Source organism: Saimiri boliviensis, chromosome 5 (assembly GCF_048565385.1).
Source record: "Saimiri boliviensis isolate mSaiBol1 chromosome 5, mSaiBol1.pri, whole genome shotgun sequence".
NCBI classification, from domain to species: domain Eukaryota; kingdom Metazoa; phylum Chordata; class Mammalia; order Primates; family Cebidae; genus Saimiri; species Saimiri boliviensis.
This window is the reverse complement of record NC_133453.1, coordinates 61,293,030-61,309,852: the sequence shown is the minus strand read 5'-3', so window position 1 is coordinate 61,309,852 and position 16,823 is coordinate 61,293,030. Positions and strand designations below refer to the sequence as shown.

The 16,823-nt window shown below is 35.0% G+C and overlaps 1 protein-coding gene across 1 annotated transcript in view; it reads right to left on the bottom strand.

Annotated features, from left to right (window-relative positions):
* LOC101030681 (titin) overlaps window positions 1-16,823 on the bottom strand; it is a 271,305-nt gene that overhangs the window by 97,732 nt on the left and 156,750 nt on the right. Inside the window, 22 exon segments of the mRNA XM_074399411.1 lie at window positions 700-966; window positions 1,510-1,633; window positions 5,183-5,325; window positions 6,121-6,247; window positions 6,680-6,819; window positions 6,910-7,176; window positions 7,984-8,250; window positions 8,349-8,615; window positions 8,742-8,868; window positions 9,012-9,151; window positions 9,238-9,501; window positions 9,915-10,181; window positions 10,463-10,726; window positions 10,821-10,947; window positions 11,254-11,393; window positions 11,531-11,806; window positions 12,052-12,330; window positions 12,487-12,888; window positions 13,435-13,482; window positions 15,740-15,829; window positions 16,089-16,151; window positions 16,583-16,672. Of these exon segments, the coding sequence (XP_074255512.1) occupies window positions 700-966; window positions 1,510-1,633; window positions 5,183-5,325; window positions 6,121-6,247; window positions 6,680-6,819; window positions 6,910-7,176; window positions 7,984-8,250; window positions 8,349-8,615; window positions 8,742-8,868; window positions 9,012-9,151; window positions 9,238-9,501; window positions 9,915-10,181; window positions 10,463-10,726; window positions 10,821-10,947; window positions 11,254-11,393; window positions 11,531-11,806; window positions 12,052-12,330; window positions 12,487-12,888; window positions 13,435-13,482; window positions 15,740-15,829; window positions 16,089-16,151; window positions 16,583-16,672 (4,179 nt within the window).

The window sequence follows — 16,823 nt, the reverse complement described above, 5'->3', positions numbered from 1 at the left end:
CACAAAAATACGCAGAAAAATGTCATCACTCGACAAAGGAATGAATGAAATAAGCTAGCATGTGGCATTTTGAAAAAAGACATTAATTACATTTTTCACCAGAGGAAGAAGTAATGCTAAAAACCATTAGAGCTCTCTTCATTCAAAGAGTCCAGGCCTTGCTCCATCTTCTTATCCGTTCTTATTCTCAGAGATTGAATCATGTGAATGAGCTGTTATATTACAGCAGATCACTGGTATGCTCCTACTGAGACTGAAATTTCAGGCTTATTTTCTAGTTGTTCCCCACACCTGAAAATTCATTTTCTTTCCACATGCAAATCACTTTTTCTTTCTTTTTAATATTAGGACTCCCTACTTATCTTTAAAATTCAGTTTCTCCTCATCTGTATCAGAATATCCATACAGTATGCTGACTCCATGTAGACAAAGAGCACAGCTACTCACTACTCAGAGAGAGAAAAGAAGCATAGGGAAAAGTGGTTGCTCCATCATTAATCAGACCAGACATAGAATAAGACTTTTCTTTTCTTTTTTTCTTTAAACTCATAAGGGATCAGGTTAGGTCAGTGCTAATACTGGAAGCTGCCAATAAATGCAGTTAGGCCAAGAAGGGCATGCAAAAAGTGTTGTGTTGTTTTGTTGTTGTTGTTATCAAAGAGTTGCAAATGAAAAGTCCTTTGTGAGAAGAATACTTACGCACGACATTCAGGTTACAGGAAGTCTTAAAGTCCTTAGCATCACAAGTGTATGTTTTGATATCCTCTGGGGTACAGCCATGTATAATAAGTTTTCTGACCCTGCCATCAGCAACAATTTCATACTTCTTGCTTTTGAGGATTTCTGTCCCATTTTTGAACCATTTCACCTTAGCATTTTCTCTGGAGACTTCACACTCTAGCACTGCAGTGGCTCCCTCTTCGACCGTCTGGTCCTCAAGAGGCTTAGTGAATTCAACTGGGGGTTCTGAAAGAATCATACTTATTAGCCATGGTACTCCTTTCCTTCTCCAAGAGTTCTGGTACCTTCTCAACTTTCCCCTGGCATCTCCAGGGCTTTTTTTCTGTTCTAAGTTTTATTTTCAAGTTTTGATTACACTCAGACGTTTTCCTCCAATAATGATGTTTTATCATTATTTGTACAGACAAGAGGAAAATTGCTTTAAAAACTAGTAAACATTAAGGAAATAACAGCCAACTCTTGGTTAATAAAGTGATGGATACCTAGCTTGATAATAATTCTTCCTCCAGCTGGCTTTTGAAGATCTAGGATGTGCAATAAAAACAATGGAGACAGAGGGAGGAAGTAAAACCTGTGCTAGTCAATTTTTGACTGTTTAAAAAGATAGTTTGTGAAGTATTTTGCTATGCCAAAAGGTAAAATTAGACTTTTGATTATTTAGTTGGTTTTAAACATCTGTAGCACTCATCATATAAAGATAGTTGAGAGTTGGCACTATTTACGACCCTCTGCCTTATACATGTATTTAAAAATAAGCATTGTAATTACCTTTCACAAAGAGGTTGGCATGAGTTTTGAAATCTTTTGCTGTTAGTTGGACTTCCCCAGCATCTTCTAACTTTACATCCCTCAGAGTAAGTGTATGAACTTTTCCTTCGGAACGTGTGACCACCTAGTTGTTTAAACAAAAAAAAAGAATCATGAAACAGCAATCTAGTATATGGGTGCATTTAATTCATTTAGGTAAATGGTTTGAAATAGAGCTTTCCAAGTTGTTTTATAATAATATATTTAGCATATATGCATTCAAAAATAATTTCAACTAATAGTTTGGGATCTTTTAAGAAAATTTTAGGCTTTCATAGTTGCCTTTATATAATTACTAGGTAGCCTTTCATGTCGAAATTGCCCAGGTCAATTTCTGCTTACATTTGTGGTCTTTTTGGTATATGTGTAGGTGTATAGCACATATAGTATATACATACGTGTGTGTGTGTATATGCCCCCATTCTGATACTAGGCTTATATATATACATAAAGGAAGAACTTAGAAAAGCAAAATCATGAAAGGATGAAAGAAAAAGATTGGCTATGGCAAGCTGAAAGTAAACATTATGTTCTGAAATGTAAGGTGTTTGCATTGCAACAATGAGCTATAATCCTTCTTCCCATTTATTTTAGCGATGATACTTATTTGCAAACCAATTAAACCTATGATTAAAATAATTTGTACAACCTATTAATTTTGTTCAAAACTGCAAATTAAGGTTGGACCCTTCTTCCCTTTTCATGTGTTTAAGGAACAGGAATGAGAAAATCAGATGTCAGTGGGGCTACAGATAGGGTCATTCTGACAGTGAAGAGACTTGGGAGTTCTTCCAGTTCTATGGTCTAAAATTCCTAAGAAGCTGTGCCCTGTCATCCAGGCTGATTTGGCACTGCTTAAGGGTTTACTTAGAGTTAAAAATAATGTAAAGGTTTTCACCAGTGGAACTATTTATCATACTGGTGTAAAAAAAAGAATCAGAAATAAGGTTTCACCTAAAGGTGTTTTCCTTAATTAATAACTGGGCATGGTTAGTCACATAATTATATTAATAATTGAGAATGGCCAAAAAAACACAATCAGGAAAAATAACAGCTAGGAGAGGGTTATTAAATATGCCCTTGGAACAGAGCTACTTATCCAAAGGCATGGTACTGAAATAGGGAAAAATTGCTTTTTAATGACAGTTCAATATAAATTTTGGAATGATACTTTTGCCTACTTAAAAAGGTCTCAGTTTCTAATCCATCCACAGATACATTTTATCTGCTTAATATTATATTGCTTTATCATCTGAGGCTACTCTAGGACACTGCTCAGAATGCAGTGCTTCTCAATAAACAGCTTGTATACAGTTTACCTCTACTATATTAAAAGAAAGAAAAGGAAAACTGATTGATACCTCATAAAAATAAACCAAGGAAATAAATGTTGAAGATTTTTCGGTAGACTATATAAGAATAATGTTAGAGATTTAAAAAAATAATTATTTGTAATAGCAGCATATTACAATAGTATAGTAGGCTATGACTGACAAAACTATTAAAGTTTTATATTTAATTTTTAAGTTTATCAAATTTAAAATTTAACTTTAAAATTATCAAATGCTATTTGGAACTTGGCAGTCCTTTCTTAAACTGACAGCCAGAAACAACAACCACAACAACAAAGAAAAAAATGCAACACCTCATGTCTACAGTTTTCCCTTCACATTTCCTATTTGTATAGCTTGTTTTTGCTTGTTTGGTTACTGTAGTTTTGGAGGGAGGCTAGACATTTTACAAAAAGTGAATATTAAAGGTTGAAATTACATTGACAAGAGCAAGTTTGTTCTGATAAACTTAATATAAACAAAACCTGCCAAATGTCATAAAATGATTTTATTACTTCAAAGCTTATATTTAAGTTCTTTTTGAAAAGAGACTTTTAAGTAATGCAAGAGCAAGTTCACAAAAGGCTAAAGTATTTTGGGTGCCTAGAGTAAAGGATTAAAATTCCTATGCCAAAAGAGATGCAAAGGGGCCCTATAGAATTATAGTAAACTGATCCTTTCTAACTGTAGAAAAAATTTTAGCTATAGTAAGAATTTTTTAAAAAATAAAATGTGAATAAGATTTTTAGGAGTCTACATTTGAATTTAAATAGTGTAGTTTTAGTATTAGAACTGAGACTGATATTTTAATAAAAAGCTCTTAATATGATGACACGATATTTAGTAATGAAAGAACAATATCATTTGTCCTTAAGCGGTGTTCCTATATATAAATTATAAATGTACAGATCTAGAAAGATTCTTGAAAAGTCAACCAATTCTCTACCTTCAGACATGAAGTTAATTAAATCATGATTGATAGGATAAACACACATTTTCAAACAACAAGCTTGAAGGTAGAGATGCCTCCCTCAGTTCAATATTTAGAAGACCTCATTGTAAGGAAGGTTTTCTTATATGTAACTTAATTCTCATGCTACAAATGGAATGTGATGCTGCTTTTTCTAGTTATTAAAAAAGGAGGCCAAGAAGATTTCCTTATTATCTGTATAACAGGCAGGGGTTACCTACCAGATGACTGCTAGTGAATTATCCTGTAATCACTCTATGGGAATAATAGTTTGTTTCAAAGCAGTTACTTTAAGGCATTTTTTTTTTCAAATACTTCAGTTAATTTTGTAGCTTTTTGTTAACTGAATCCCTTTTTAATTATATTCCTTTAAGTCTTCAAAGTTTGATTTGTATTGAGTTCTTTATGGCACATTTAATATTATTTCTGAAATACTGGGGCAAAATGTTAAAGAACAATGTACTGTCTGGTGCTTTATTTCCAACCTATGCTGAACATATTAAATTAACGATGGATTGTCAAGATAATTTAAAGACATATGTTGTTACTGGGGACAAAATATAGATCAATTTAGGCAAACTGTATTGTGGGCCAATCTGAATAATCCCTCGGTTCTTACTTATAGTTAAAACCTTGGGCATAAAGAATGTTAGTAAAAGCTAGCAGTAGGAGCTAGTTATTTACCAAAACTTTAAAAAGTATTTCATTTACATATGTGGATAACCACGGAGCCCTTCTTTCTTGTCAGTACCATCAGTTGCACTTTAAATAGTCCACTTGCATTCCAGATATTGCACAGCCCAAAGCACTTGCAGGTTAAAAATAGCTTTGGAGAAATGCTTGAAGAGCAAATCTGCCCAGAAGTTATCTCAACTACTTGACCAACTGCCCGAAATGGAATTTCAATCTTCTCCTCTTAATCCCCTTTACGCAGAACACTAGATAGGATGGAGAGCGTTAGTCTTAAAACTTAATGTGCACCATTGTTGCAGAGCATCCAGTTGGAAAGCCTGTTTAATCCTTCCTGTCTTCTGGTTAATCAAAGAAACTATCATTGATAGTCATCGAGTCTTGCCTTTTCTTCAAAAAACTAAAACTTGATCATATTTGAAATTTTTATTTCTATTTCAATGAAAATATCATCAGGTTAAACCTAATAAAAAATGAAAAAATTTGCTTTACAATTTCAATAGAAATCAGGCTAAAGGCAGGAAAGAGAAAGCCAAAGGCAGAGGAAGGGATGTTAGAAAGAGCAAAGAATAAGGAACATATAAGTGAAGGTGAAAGAACTTGAGAAAAAGAACGAGTAAGACAAGGCATGCCTAATTTTTACCTTATCGCTGGGCTCTAGTTTCTTCCCTTTGAGATACCATTCTACCGGAATATCTTCATAAGAGAGCTCGCAGTCGAAGGTGGCTGTTTCTCCTGCAGTCACGGTGACATCCTTTAAAGGCCTCAGAAGACCAATTACTCGTGCTTTTCGAGAGGGAAGAAACAGCTTTGTGTTACTCATTTTGTAATCCCAAAAGAATAAACAGAGACTTAGATATGAATCTTCATGGTTGCTTTCTTCAAGAAGCCACAGGACTGGTCACTATTTTAACTCCCATGTGAACGTAGCCTCAGGGTGCTGAAAGGGGAGAGCTGGTGGCCAGAGAGCGAGTATATGTAGGGGCCTCTTCGTGCTGACGTACAAGGTCAGCAAGAAATCTGTGCTGCATCTGTCTCTCTGCCAGGCGTCAAGTTCTTCTTGCTACATAAGGTATGTGACTTCCAAAATAACTAAGACTCTGATTGGGAGAGGACAAGGGGCCCTCAATAAGAGGCTGTTCCTATCCATCAAACACTTTGCACCTTCCAGAAATTTTAGCCTAATGCTCTCCACCTTCTTTCTTGAATCTGAAGTGCCCACACAGCAAAGTTTGTCTTTCTGGTGCTCCCAGTTGCACAGCCACTTGAGGGAAGTGGTCTTCAAGGGTTTTGAGTTAGATTCTCATTGTATATGTATCTACTTTCAGTGAGTGGACTACAGAGCAGGAAAATCCGATTTGCTAGATTTTCTCTTGTTCAAATGGCAAGGTCAACAACATTTCTAAAACTTTATTATTTGAACCACTTCCATATTGGAATGTCAAAGTGGTAAATGCAAGAGAGCCAGTTTTGTGTTTTAATAGTATTTTCTAACTAATAAAATAATTCCAATTAATTTCACTCATATTCATTTTCTGTAAAAGTTTATTTTAATTTTCCTCAAAAACATACAGTACTTACGCTTAACTCGGAGATGGGCACTAGATTTAACATTGGCAGCTTGGAAATCCACTCCACCAGTCTGATCCAGACGGCAGTTGTGCAAAATAAGGGAGTGTATTTTGCCTTCTTCCTTAATTTCACAGTCCTGTACCAACAAAATAGAACAACTTTCATGGAAAATAATTTTCTTTGAAATTTTTTCCTAAGGATAGAATATCTTAATTAAAGGAATGCAGCAAATAAATGGTGAGGAAACTTTATGTAACGCTGAGCTAATTTTTTAGGAAGTAAAGCTTACAGGAACTATCCGGAAAGCCACATTTATTTTAGCTGTATAATTCTGAGCCAACTAGCAACATCACAGAGTACCTACAACCTTATACCCGCTCTGCTGGATCAAAAATAATGCAAGTGTGCCAGTCTGAGCCCATTCATAGACCCTGACATCTTTCTTTGGCTTATGGTCTGATAGAGAAACTGCTATCATGTTTTAAATGTCCTGCATGTACTCTTTCACCTGTCCTTTTCTATTTCACCCAGTTCCTTTAGTTGTTGACAAGTTCAGAAATAGCCTTACAGGTGTTTGGAGTAGGGCCTCTCCCTTGAGTTTCCAGTTGGCGTGGATATCATCTTCAGAGATTTCAGTTTCAAAGCGCGCTGTCTCAGTCTCCATCACCTCCACACTGTGCAGGGGTCGCACCAGTTTAATTTCCCGATCTAGAAAAGTAAAGGGTCAGCAAGGGTCATCAGCCTCTGGCACAAAAAAACCCAATGCTTCAAGAGTGAAACTCATGGAAATTTCATTACCCTCAATGTCAAGTTTTCCTGAGGTCTTATCTGTCCCACAGTCACAGGTGTACTGTCCAATATCTGGTTTCAAGGCTTTCTTTAGGATTAGCATGCGTTTCTTGCCATCTGCCTTAATAATAGCATTTTTAGATGGCTTTATTTCCTTCCCATCCTTAAACCATTTCACTGGTGCATCTGGTTTGCTAATTTCACACTGTAGAATCACTTCATCTTTCTCTACAGCAGTATAATCTTGAAGTTTTCCTGTAAAATATGGGTCTCCCTCTGCAAGAAAAGTATGTGAAAAAATTTTGTTAATCACCTTAGGGAAATGACAATCTCTTAGAAAGTTTAAGAGGCAACTCCCAGAGTTCTGAGAATATTTTTAAAGTTTGTCAAGTGTTTAATCATTCAACATGTTTATGTTCAAAAGTTCTCTAAATATTAGAAAGGGAATCAGTGTATGGGATTTATCAGATCTAATCCACTCATACTGAATTTTGAAACATTTTATTAACAGTAGCTAAAAAGTGTGAAATTTAGCTTCAAATACAATTTTGTGTTCCTACATTATTTGGATAAATTTCTAATTTCTTAGAAATTCTATTATGCCTACTTTACTTTTAAGCTTTCAGACTGACATTGTTAGTTTTTCTTAATCAATTAATAGTTTGCTTTTAATTGTGTCTATATATGTTAGACTTCATATTTAATCTTGTTGATATTAAGTGGCCAAGAGAAATAATGAGGCTTATTAATGTAAGTTATGTAGTATCGTCTCTTATGGGAAACTTGAAAAACATTCCTTTGAAATAATTTTGATAAAATATTGACCAGGGTCAATAATTAATGAACAGTTTTAGTTTTTCTTTTAATTGGCGATTTTGTGGGTGTTAGCTAGAGTCTTCACTACTTTACAGTAATAAAGGTAAAGTGTTTTAGAAATAAACCTGATAACATATGTGATAGTTTCTTAAGGAGCTGGGATGCCTTCATGCAATGTAACACTTAGAAGACTATTTTAGAGAATAGATACTCCACAGATTTCTGTTGAATTTAATGTAACAAAATTAAAATTTGAATAGCACCTACCAAGCACAGTGAGTTTAGCTTCTGAACTCAACCCCATAGCTTCTACTCTAATTTGGGAGGTGTCATCAATAGACAGGTCTTTGAACGTGATTGAATGAATTTTCCCTTCGTCATCCATCCAGACTGACTTGGTGGTGTGTAGGCGCTGGTCATTCTTGAACCACTTAACTCGGATGTTATCATGAGATAACTCCACAGTAAACACAGCACTTTCCTTCTCTTTGGCAGTTACATCTTTGAGAGGGGTGAGGAATTTGAGCCGGATTCCTATCATGGGGGAAAAAAAAAAAGAACTTATTAATTGAAGCATTTGCTATGAAACTAAAAGAAAAAAAATTTTGGGGCGGACTATTTGATAAAATTACCTTCAATGATCAGTTTGCCACTTGTATGCTTATCTTCAGCTTCAAACATGTATTTGGCTTCATCTTCAAAAGCAGCTGACTTGATCACCATTGAATGCTTAGTGCCATCCTTTATAAGCTCAAATCTGTCATCACCTGTGATTTCCTGGGTTCCTTTTAGCCAACGGAATGTTTTGGGTTCCCTTGATACTTCACATTCAAACTTAGCCTCATCTTTCTCGAAGACTTTAACATCACTGAGCGGTGTGATGAAGATAAGAGGCAATTCTGAAAGAAGCGGGACAGTGGATAAAGTCAGAATACATTTCCATTCATGACCCTTGATCAATGCAGGGGCATATCAGGAAGTCTTGCAAAGAAAATACAAAAGTGTGGCTGACAAGTAGAGCATACCTTTCACTTTCAAATTGGCTGCAGATTTGGCATTAGCAGTCTGGAAGGAAACCTCTCCTGTCATACCCAGCTGACAGTTATGAAGGATCAGAATATGCTTCTTCCCATCCTCGATGATTTCACAGTCCTGTTTGGAGTGAGGGTTTAGAAGGAAAGAAAAAGCATCATTTATATAGTTATTCCTACAGATTATCAAGAGATTTTATACCTTTTTAAACGCTACACAACCAAGCAACCCCCTTCCTATATGGTTAGCTAGTCTTGACTTACAGGGGAAGCAGTCAAAGGCTCTCCCTTCAGCTTCCACTGGCCATGAACATCAGGTTCAGAAAGTTCAATTTCAAAGCGGGCTGTTTCGCCAACAAACACCTCTACTCCATACAGAGGCTTTTCCACTTTTATTAGTCGAGCTGAAATGATACAGTTTTGTTAGCATGACCAAACAAATAAACTGCTGGTTCAGATACTCAGAATTTTACATTGTTGAGCAACTCACCCTCAACAGTAACATTTGCCTTGGTCTGGTCTGTGCCACAGTCACACATATATTCGCCTTTATCTTTAAGTTCCGCCTTTTTGATTTTTAAGATGCGGCGCAAGCCATCTGCCTTGATAGAATATTTGGGTGAAGGGATAATCTCTTCACCGTCTTTTAACCATTTCACTGGTACATCTTTGCTCACTTCACACTTCAAAATAATCTCATCCTTCTCCACTCCAGTTTTGTCATGTAATTTCACAGTGAAGTAGGGATCAGCCTCTGCAAAAGACATTTAGCATAAAATTAGAAGAATATGAAAACTAAAGTTTATTAAAGAGTAAAAGGTTGGGAAGTCGAGCTGGGTGGATCACGAGGTCAAGAGATCAAGACCATCCTGGCCAACATAGTGAAACCCCATCTCTACTAAAAGTACAAAAATTAGTTGGGCATCGTGGCTTATGCCTGTAGGCCCAGCTACTTGGGAGACTGAGGCAGAAATTGAATCACTTGAACCCAGGAGGTGGAGGTTGCAGTGAGCTGTGATCACTCTATTGCACTCCAGCCTGGTGACAGAGTGAGACTCTGTCTCAAAAAAAAAAAAAAAAAAAAAGTAAAATGTTGCAAAATATTTTATTACTCTCCACTTCCATGATTCAGAAACTGGCTATCTGGTTATAGTTGGTTACATTTACCTAACACCTTCAGCTGTGCTGTGGAGCTCAGGTCCTTGACTTGAGCTTTTATCTGAGATATATCGTCCAGTGTCACTTCCTTCATTTGCAATTTGTGAGTCTTGCCCTCAGAAGAGATGAGTACTGTTCTGCTTGTGTGGAGTTTGGCATCATTTTTGAACCAGACTACATGCATTTTTTCATGAGAAAGTTCACATACAAAAGTTGCTGTTTCACCTTCTTTTACTGTTTGATCTTCAAGAGGTGATATGAATTTCAGTCTTATACCTGAAATGCAAGCATAGATAATGTGCTCAGAAACACAATTCACCTTCAGAATTCCACTCTCATCTGCCTAAGTAAAAGGGACCCATTTCACATGGCATTTATTTATTCATCTTTCCAAATAGAGCTCCACTAAAAAACAAATTAAGGGGATTGTTTTGGTAACACTATGAAAGTTACTTGGTGATGCTGATTATTACAGCTTTAGAACTTGGCATTCTATCTTTAAAGTCATAGGTTTGTGTGCCTTTCTGGGATGTCACAGATCTCATTAGCTCTCTTACCTGTGACAAATAACCGAGCTGAGGTCTTCTTGCCCTCTACCTCAGCAGTATAGACACCTTCATCATTAAATTGTGAATCATTAATAACAAGAATATGTTTCTTTCCATCCGCAATAATATCGAATTTGTCAGATGCCTTGATTATATCAGGTCCTTTGGACCATATAACATTTGCCTCTCGGGTGAGGACACATTCAAATCGAGCCTGTCGCCTTTCTGGAACAGTGACATCCTTCAGGGGCACAGCAAAGTCAAGTTCGATTTCTGAAAATCAGACATTAAGAATGAGGCTTTTCAGAATGCACAGGGATGTGAAATGAAGTTGAGCCCACTCCCTGAATTCTAAAAGCTCCCATACCTTTTACTGTCAAAATGGCAGTTGTAAATGCATTAAGGGCCTGGTAGAGGACTTCACCAGCTTGGTCCAGTTTGACTTTGTGCAAAGTTAAGTAGCGTTTTCCACCATCTGCTTTGATTTCACAAGTCTGAAAAACAATAGTTTTAGTGACTATTTGAAAGAGATAAATTCCCTATAGGAGAAATGTTTCAAATACGATCACTATAGAGTCTTAAAAATTACTACTAATAAAAGTAAGGAGAGAATTCCCTGTCATAACATTTTACAAAATTTGTTCAAGTTGTACACAAATAATACATAAAATGTCTTTCCTCCTTGAAGACTTTAGAAGACTTCATTTTTATTAACTCCAATCTGAATCTAGGATGTAGATCCTGAATATAGGCTGTGGTTATCTTGTATGACCAACAACTGAAAATGTGAAATTACTCACAGGTGAGGGTCTTAGAAGTTCTCCTTTAAGTTTCCATTGTCCAGGAATGTCTGCCTCTGAGATTTCTGCATCGAAGCTTGCACTTTCTTTCTCATAAATGGTAACGTCCTCTATTGGTTTAAGCAGTTCAACTTCACGTTCTGTATTGGTCAGAGATGAAGTAACATAATGCTTTAGACATTCCAGCAATGCTTTGCTCTTATGTGTCTTGGTGTGTTACTTGGCCTTACACATACACAAAACTTATCTTTGATAATAAAAGGTAAGATTTTCATACCTCCCAGTGTCAGCTTTGCAGGGTATCTTTTCCCTTCAATTTCCACTGCATATTCATCAATATCTTCTGGCATAGCATTCTTAATTTTGAGGTATAGATGATTTCCATCTCTGAGTATTTCAGTCTTATCAGTTGGTTCTGGAGGGATTTCATCATATCCTTTGAACCACTTAATGTTTGGAGTATCTCTTGCTATATCACAGGCAAAAACAGCTGTCCCCTTGGGTTTCACATGCTGGTCCCGTATAGGTTTCACCAGCCAATCTCTAATGACTTCTATATGAAAATAAGAAAAGAAAAAATGATTAAGATCTGAAAAAGTACTATACATAGCTTCCTTAGTAAATTTCAGAAACAAAAAAAATCACAAAATTGGGCATAATGAATACACTATAGGATATATTGATATTCCCCTCTTAGGTACAAGATTTCTGATATTGTGATACTGGGAAATGAAGTGCTTTCTTCCATTTTCTTAGTGTGATAATAAGCAGAACAAAATCTCCCAGGAAAGTACTAACCTACTACTTTCACGCAAGATGAACACTCCAGGTTGTTGGCGTTTTCCACGGTGACTGTGTATGTTCCAGCATCTGTGTCATCTGCATCATTGATAGTCAGGGCCCTCATCAAGCCAATGACGCCTGGCACAATTCGGCCAGGTTTCTCCACCACAATCTTGCCATCCTTCCTCCAGACCACATCACGCTCTTTGTTTAACTCACAGCTCAAGTACAATGGCTGTCCTTTGACCACTGTGACTTCCTCTTCCAGTGTTTTTACAAAACGCACAGGAAGTTCTGTGGAGAATTTCAGTATATATTTCAATACATACAATATTTTCAATGAAATAAAACTTGGAAATAAGAGGTTTTGTAAAACTACAACGCAAGTTACTACTAAGGTTTGTTACGTTCAAGTTTAATATAGATCATGTTCAGAAGACAGGAAATTACCTTCTACAACAAGTTTAGCCGTGGAGGTCTTTTCTTTGTTTCCCAAACGTAAAACACAGGTGTATTCACCAGCATCAGAAAGTTGAACGTCAATGATGTGGAGCTTTCTGTCTTTACCATCTGCGATAAACCTGTGCTTGGGGCTCTCACGGATATTGCTACCATCTTTCATCCAGGTCGTAATTGCAGTGGAGGGGGAGACCAAACATTCAAAGATTGCTGAAGAGCCAACAAACTCTGATTCAGTCAAGACAATATCTTTGATTTCTTTCACAAACTTCAATGGCACAGCCTTTAGCTGGTAGGTGAACGGGGCTTCATCTGGAGGTTTCTCTCCACCACTTCCTGGCCTTAACTTTCTCCTTTCCGCTTCTATGGGTGAAGGAGTCTTTTTGGCTACACCTAAATCAAAGTAAAATTAAAAAGTTGATTTGGCATCTCCATAGGAGTCAGAATATGTATACTTGGCTGCCTGCTGGATAAAACCAGCCATAAAGCAATTAGAAAATAAGAACAGAAAATTAAAGACCAGGCAATTGAAAGGTCAATCGAATTTATATTGCCTTTTTCAGACAGAAAAATGAGATGGTATAAGGAATTCATGAATAATAAATGCTCCTTTTCTCAAATTTTAATCTGAAGTATAAAATAGCCAGATTAATGTCTAATTATTTTATCTGCCATGTATAAATATCATGTATATGAAAAATGAGGCTAAGAACTTACAGGATTTGTTATGCTAAAATATAGTTGATTATATACATATATCTACTTGCATAATATTAAAAGAGTATTATTTGAAATATCAGAAAACATGCTAGTTTTAGTAGAATCAATTAGAAATAATAAAAATTGTTAGGAGTTTTGAATTTTTTTTTCCCTTGAATATGTACTTTGGAAATTCAGAGTGGAAGATTACAATGCAAGAACTAGAAAAACGAATCTCACCTTTGATGGGACCTTTTGGCTTGGCAGCCTCTTCCTTAGGTTTGGCTTCTGAAATAAAAATAAAACTCAGCATTTAAGCAATTTTCAGACTTATTTCATGTTTAATAGTAAACCATGGAAGGTGAGTCATGTTCCATTATAAATATTAATGCATAAAGAGAAATTGGTTTCACTTATATGACTTCTATTGAGATTAATATTTCAAGGAAGGCATATGCTGAGATTGAATACATCAAGCTAAATTGCCAACATACTTCGGATTTAAAAATTCTTTCAGCAAGTGCCTTATTCTCTTCCAATTTTTGGAAGGCTTACTGTTGCCTTGTGAGGAAAAGTTTTGCTCTTGCGTAGCTATGCAAAATATTTTATGTTTATATATGTGCTGATTATGTGAACCAAGGAAATAAGGTTTTGTCAATAAGAAATCAGTGCCAGAAAAAGGAGAAAGGGAAATGACCAAGAGGTTACCAAAGAAGTTACCAAAAAGAAGTTCTTTTTATGTCTAAATTGGGCAGACAAACAAATCCAGGGAAGACTAAGGAAAAAGAGTCTATGTGCCGCACATATATGAGTTTCTTTGAAGATTTCCCTTAATTAGACAATGAACTAAGGCAGAAGCAATAGAGTTCTGACATTTAGAGTTTGATTCAATTATTACATAGGGACAGTATAAACTGTGGAGCGAGTTCTTTAACTTTAGCCCCCAGGATAACTGAGAATAGCTTTATTTTTATACATACTTAATTAGCCAATAGCAGTTCATCACCTTTTTCTGAATAATAAAAATACTACATTGAAATTATAAAAATTTAAAAGAATAATGTCCAAATCATAAACATCAGTGACAAAATATAACATAAATATTAAAATTAAACGATAGACAAAAGAACATAGTATATTTTTTCGTGTTATTAAACGTGATACACACCAAATATTTTGAGAAAATTTTAAATTAAAAAGTCTAAATAATTTATATAAAATATAAATATAAAATGACTATATACTATATAATTATTGAATTAATGAATAATTAAAAGATATAATTTTTCTGAATAGTTTTATTTATTGATTTATTAAAGATGTAAGCTAATTTTTATTACAAGTTTCAGAAATTAGATTAAAAAATTTCTCTGTCAAACTACTATGGATATTTCTAAATGTTATTCCCAGGTGCTAGCACATCTCATTATGGAATATAACAAACAGTTTTTTTAAAAAATTCATCCTGAATTTTTTATTTTGTGTCTTATCAATGGAGATGATCATTTTTCCAAAGGAAAAACCTGTCAAGGTATTACATTGAATATCTTAGATTCTTCACATTTTAGAAAATTTATCAATATATGCATTCCCCCCTTCTTTAAATTTACTTTGTTTTGGTTTGGTTATTTTTTCCTTTGTAAAAAATTTTCAACTTTTATTTTAATTCATGGGATGCATGTGCAGTTTTGTTACCTGGATATATTTAATGATGCTGAGGTTTGGGATATGAATGATCTCATCACCCAGGTAGTAAGCCAAAGATCAAATAGTCAGGATGTGTGTTTATTAATGACTACCAATTACACATCAAACCAGTTTTGATCAATTATATACCATATTATCACTTAAATGAGGAACTATACTAAATAGTTCATATACAACTAATAGGTGCTTTAAGTTTGGACTTGAGATATCTACACCATTAAATTAGAACATTTAAGAAAATTATTATTGATCTAAATCCTTATATAGATTGAAAGACTGAACTATGCAGTCTCTTTTCTTTTTCTTTCTTATTATGATAACATATACCTAACATAAAATTTACCATTTTAGCAATTTTTAAGTGTTCAGTTCAGTTGCATGAAATACATTCACAATGTTGTACAACTATCAACACTATCCATTTCCAGAACCCAATATACAGACTTTTTTAAAAAAAGAGATATTGTTCCAATAGGGTATAAGGGAAATTTGAAGCTTCATGGGATTCTTATATGTATACCCTTAAAGGGTCTCTGCCTGTCGTCTTAGTTTTTATCAGCCCTAAACGTATTCATTAATTAATCTTCAAAGCATATGAAAGAAATGGTGCAACCCAGGAACATACATTCCAATTAAGGCACAATATTCACCCACTGGGCAAGAAACAAGGTGGGTAAAAGATATCAGATGAAGAAAAGGTAGAAACTTATCACAAACTTCCACAGTTGAAATGAAAACTATGTTGCAACATAAACAGGGCTTGAATTTTAATCAAGTGTGAATACTTTTATTAAGTCACCAAAACAAACTAGAAAAAAGAAAGCTACAGGATAAATACCTGCTTTCTTTCCAACCACCGGTACTGTTACTGGGGCAGCGATGGGGGTTGGTGCAGGTTCCACAGGAGGTGGTTTGATTGTTTTCACTTCTGTAGAGAGATGTCCATTGCATTAATGCATCAATTTGTTACTTCCTAAAAGCTTATTTCGTGGTTTATTTGACTTTTCTGATACAATTTTGCAATCTTCAAATAAGTAGTTTTTCAGAGAGTAGTATAGTAAGCATATTGAGACACTAGAAATCATTTGCTACATACTGAGTTTCACCTACTATCTTTTATTAAGTATATGTTATGTGTGTGAATCAAGAAGGACCATGCTGTTGACATTGAGGATAAGCTTGCTCACCTGCTTCAGGCTTTGGTTTTGCTTCAGGTGCAGGGAGAGGTATTGGTGGCTTGATTTCAGGCACTGAAATAATTCAGAGTAGAGGACAGATTATTACAGGATTTTTGAAGTTTTTCATGAAGTCAAAACCAAAATTAAGCTGACATATTAATTGGAAGATGTTAGAATTTATATACATATAATTATCAAATCAAGTATTTGATTAGTTTTCACTTTAAACAAAATATGTGAAAAATATAGTAAAGCAAATTCTTGGTTTTAATGTTGTTATTTATCTAATTGCCCATAAACACATTTCTTTTCTGGTAACTTATTTAGCAACTGGGTAATCATTATCCAATTGCACAGGAGAGTGAGATGGCAAAGAAAATCAAGACATATGTGATGAACCGATTAAGGTCCTGTGTTCAAATCCTGATGTCAGTGTAATGATATTTTAAATGATACATATTTGCATTTTTAGAGGCAACTAAGAATGCCAGCAGGACTTATACCTTTTGTTGGTTCAGGAATCTTCCTTTCCCTTTTTGTGACTGTAGGTACTTCAGCCTCTTCAACAGGTTTTGGAGGTGGTGGTTCTGGTACTTTAAGATAATAAGATTTTTTTTAATGCTAATATTTGAATATTTAGGAAGTAACTCATCTGAAATATCAAACAATTTATTTTCCAAAAGCTCTATTGATGGCTTTTTAAAGAACCTTATAGTTTATCAATTAATTTCTATTTTATTTTCT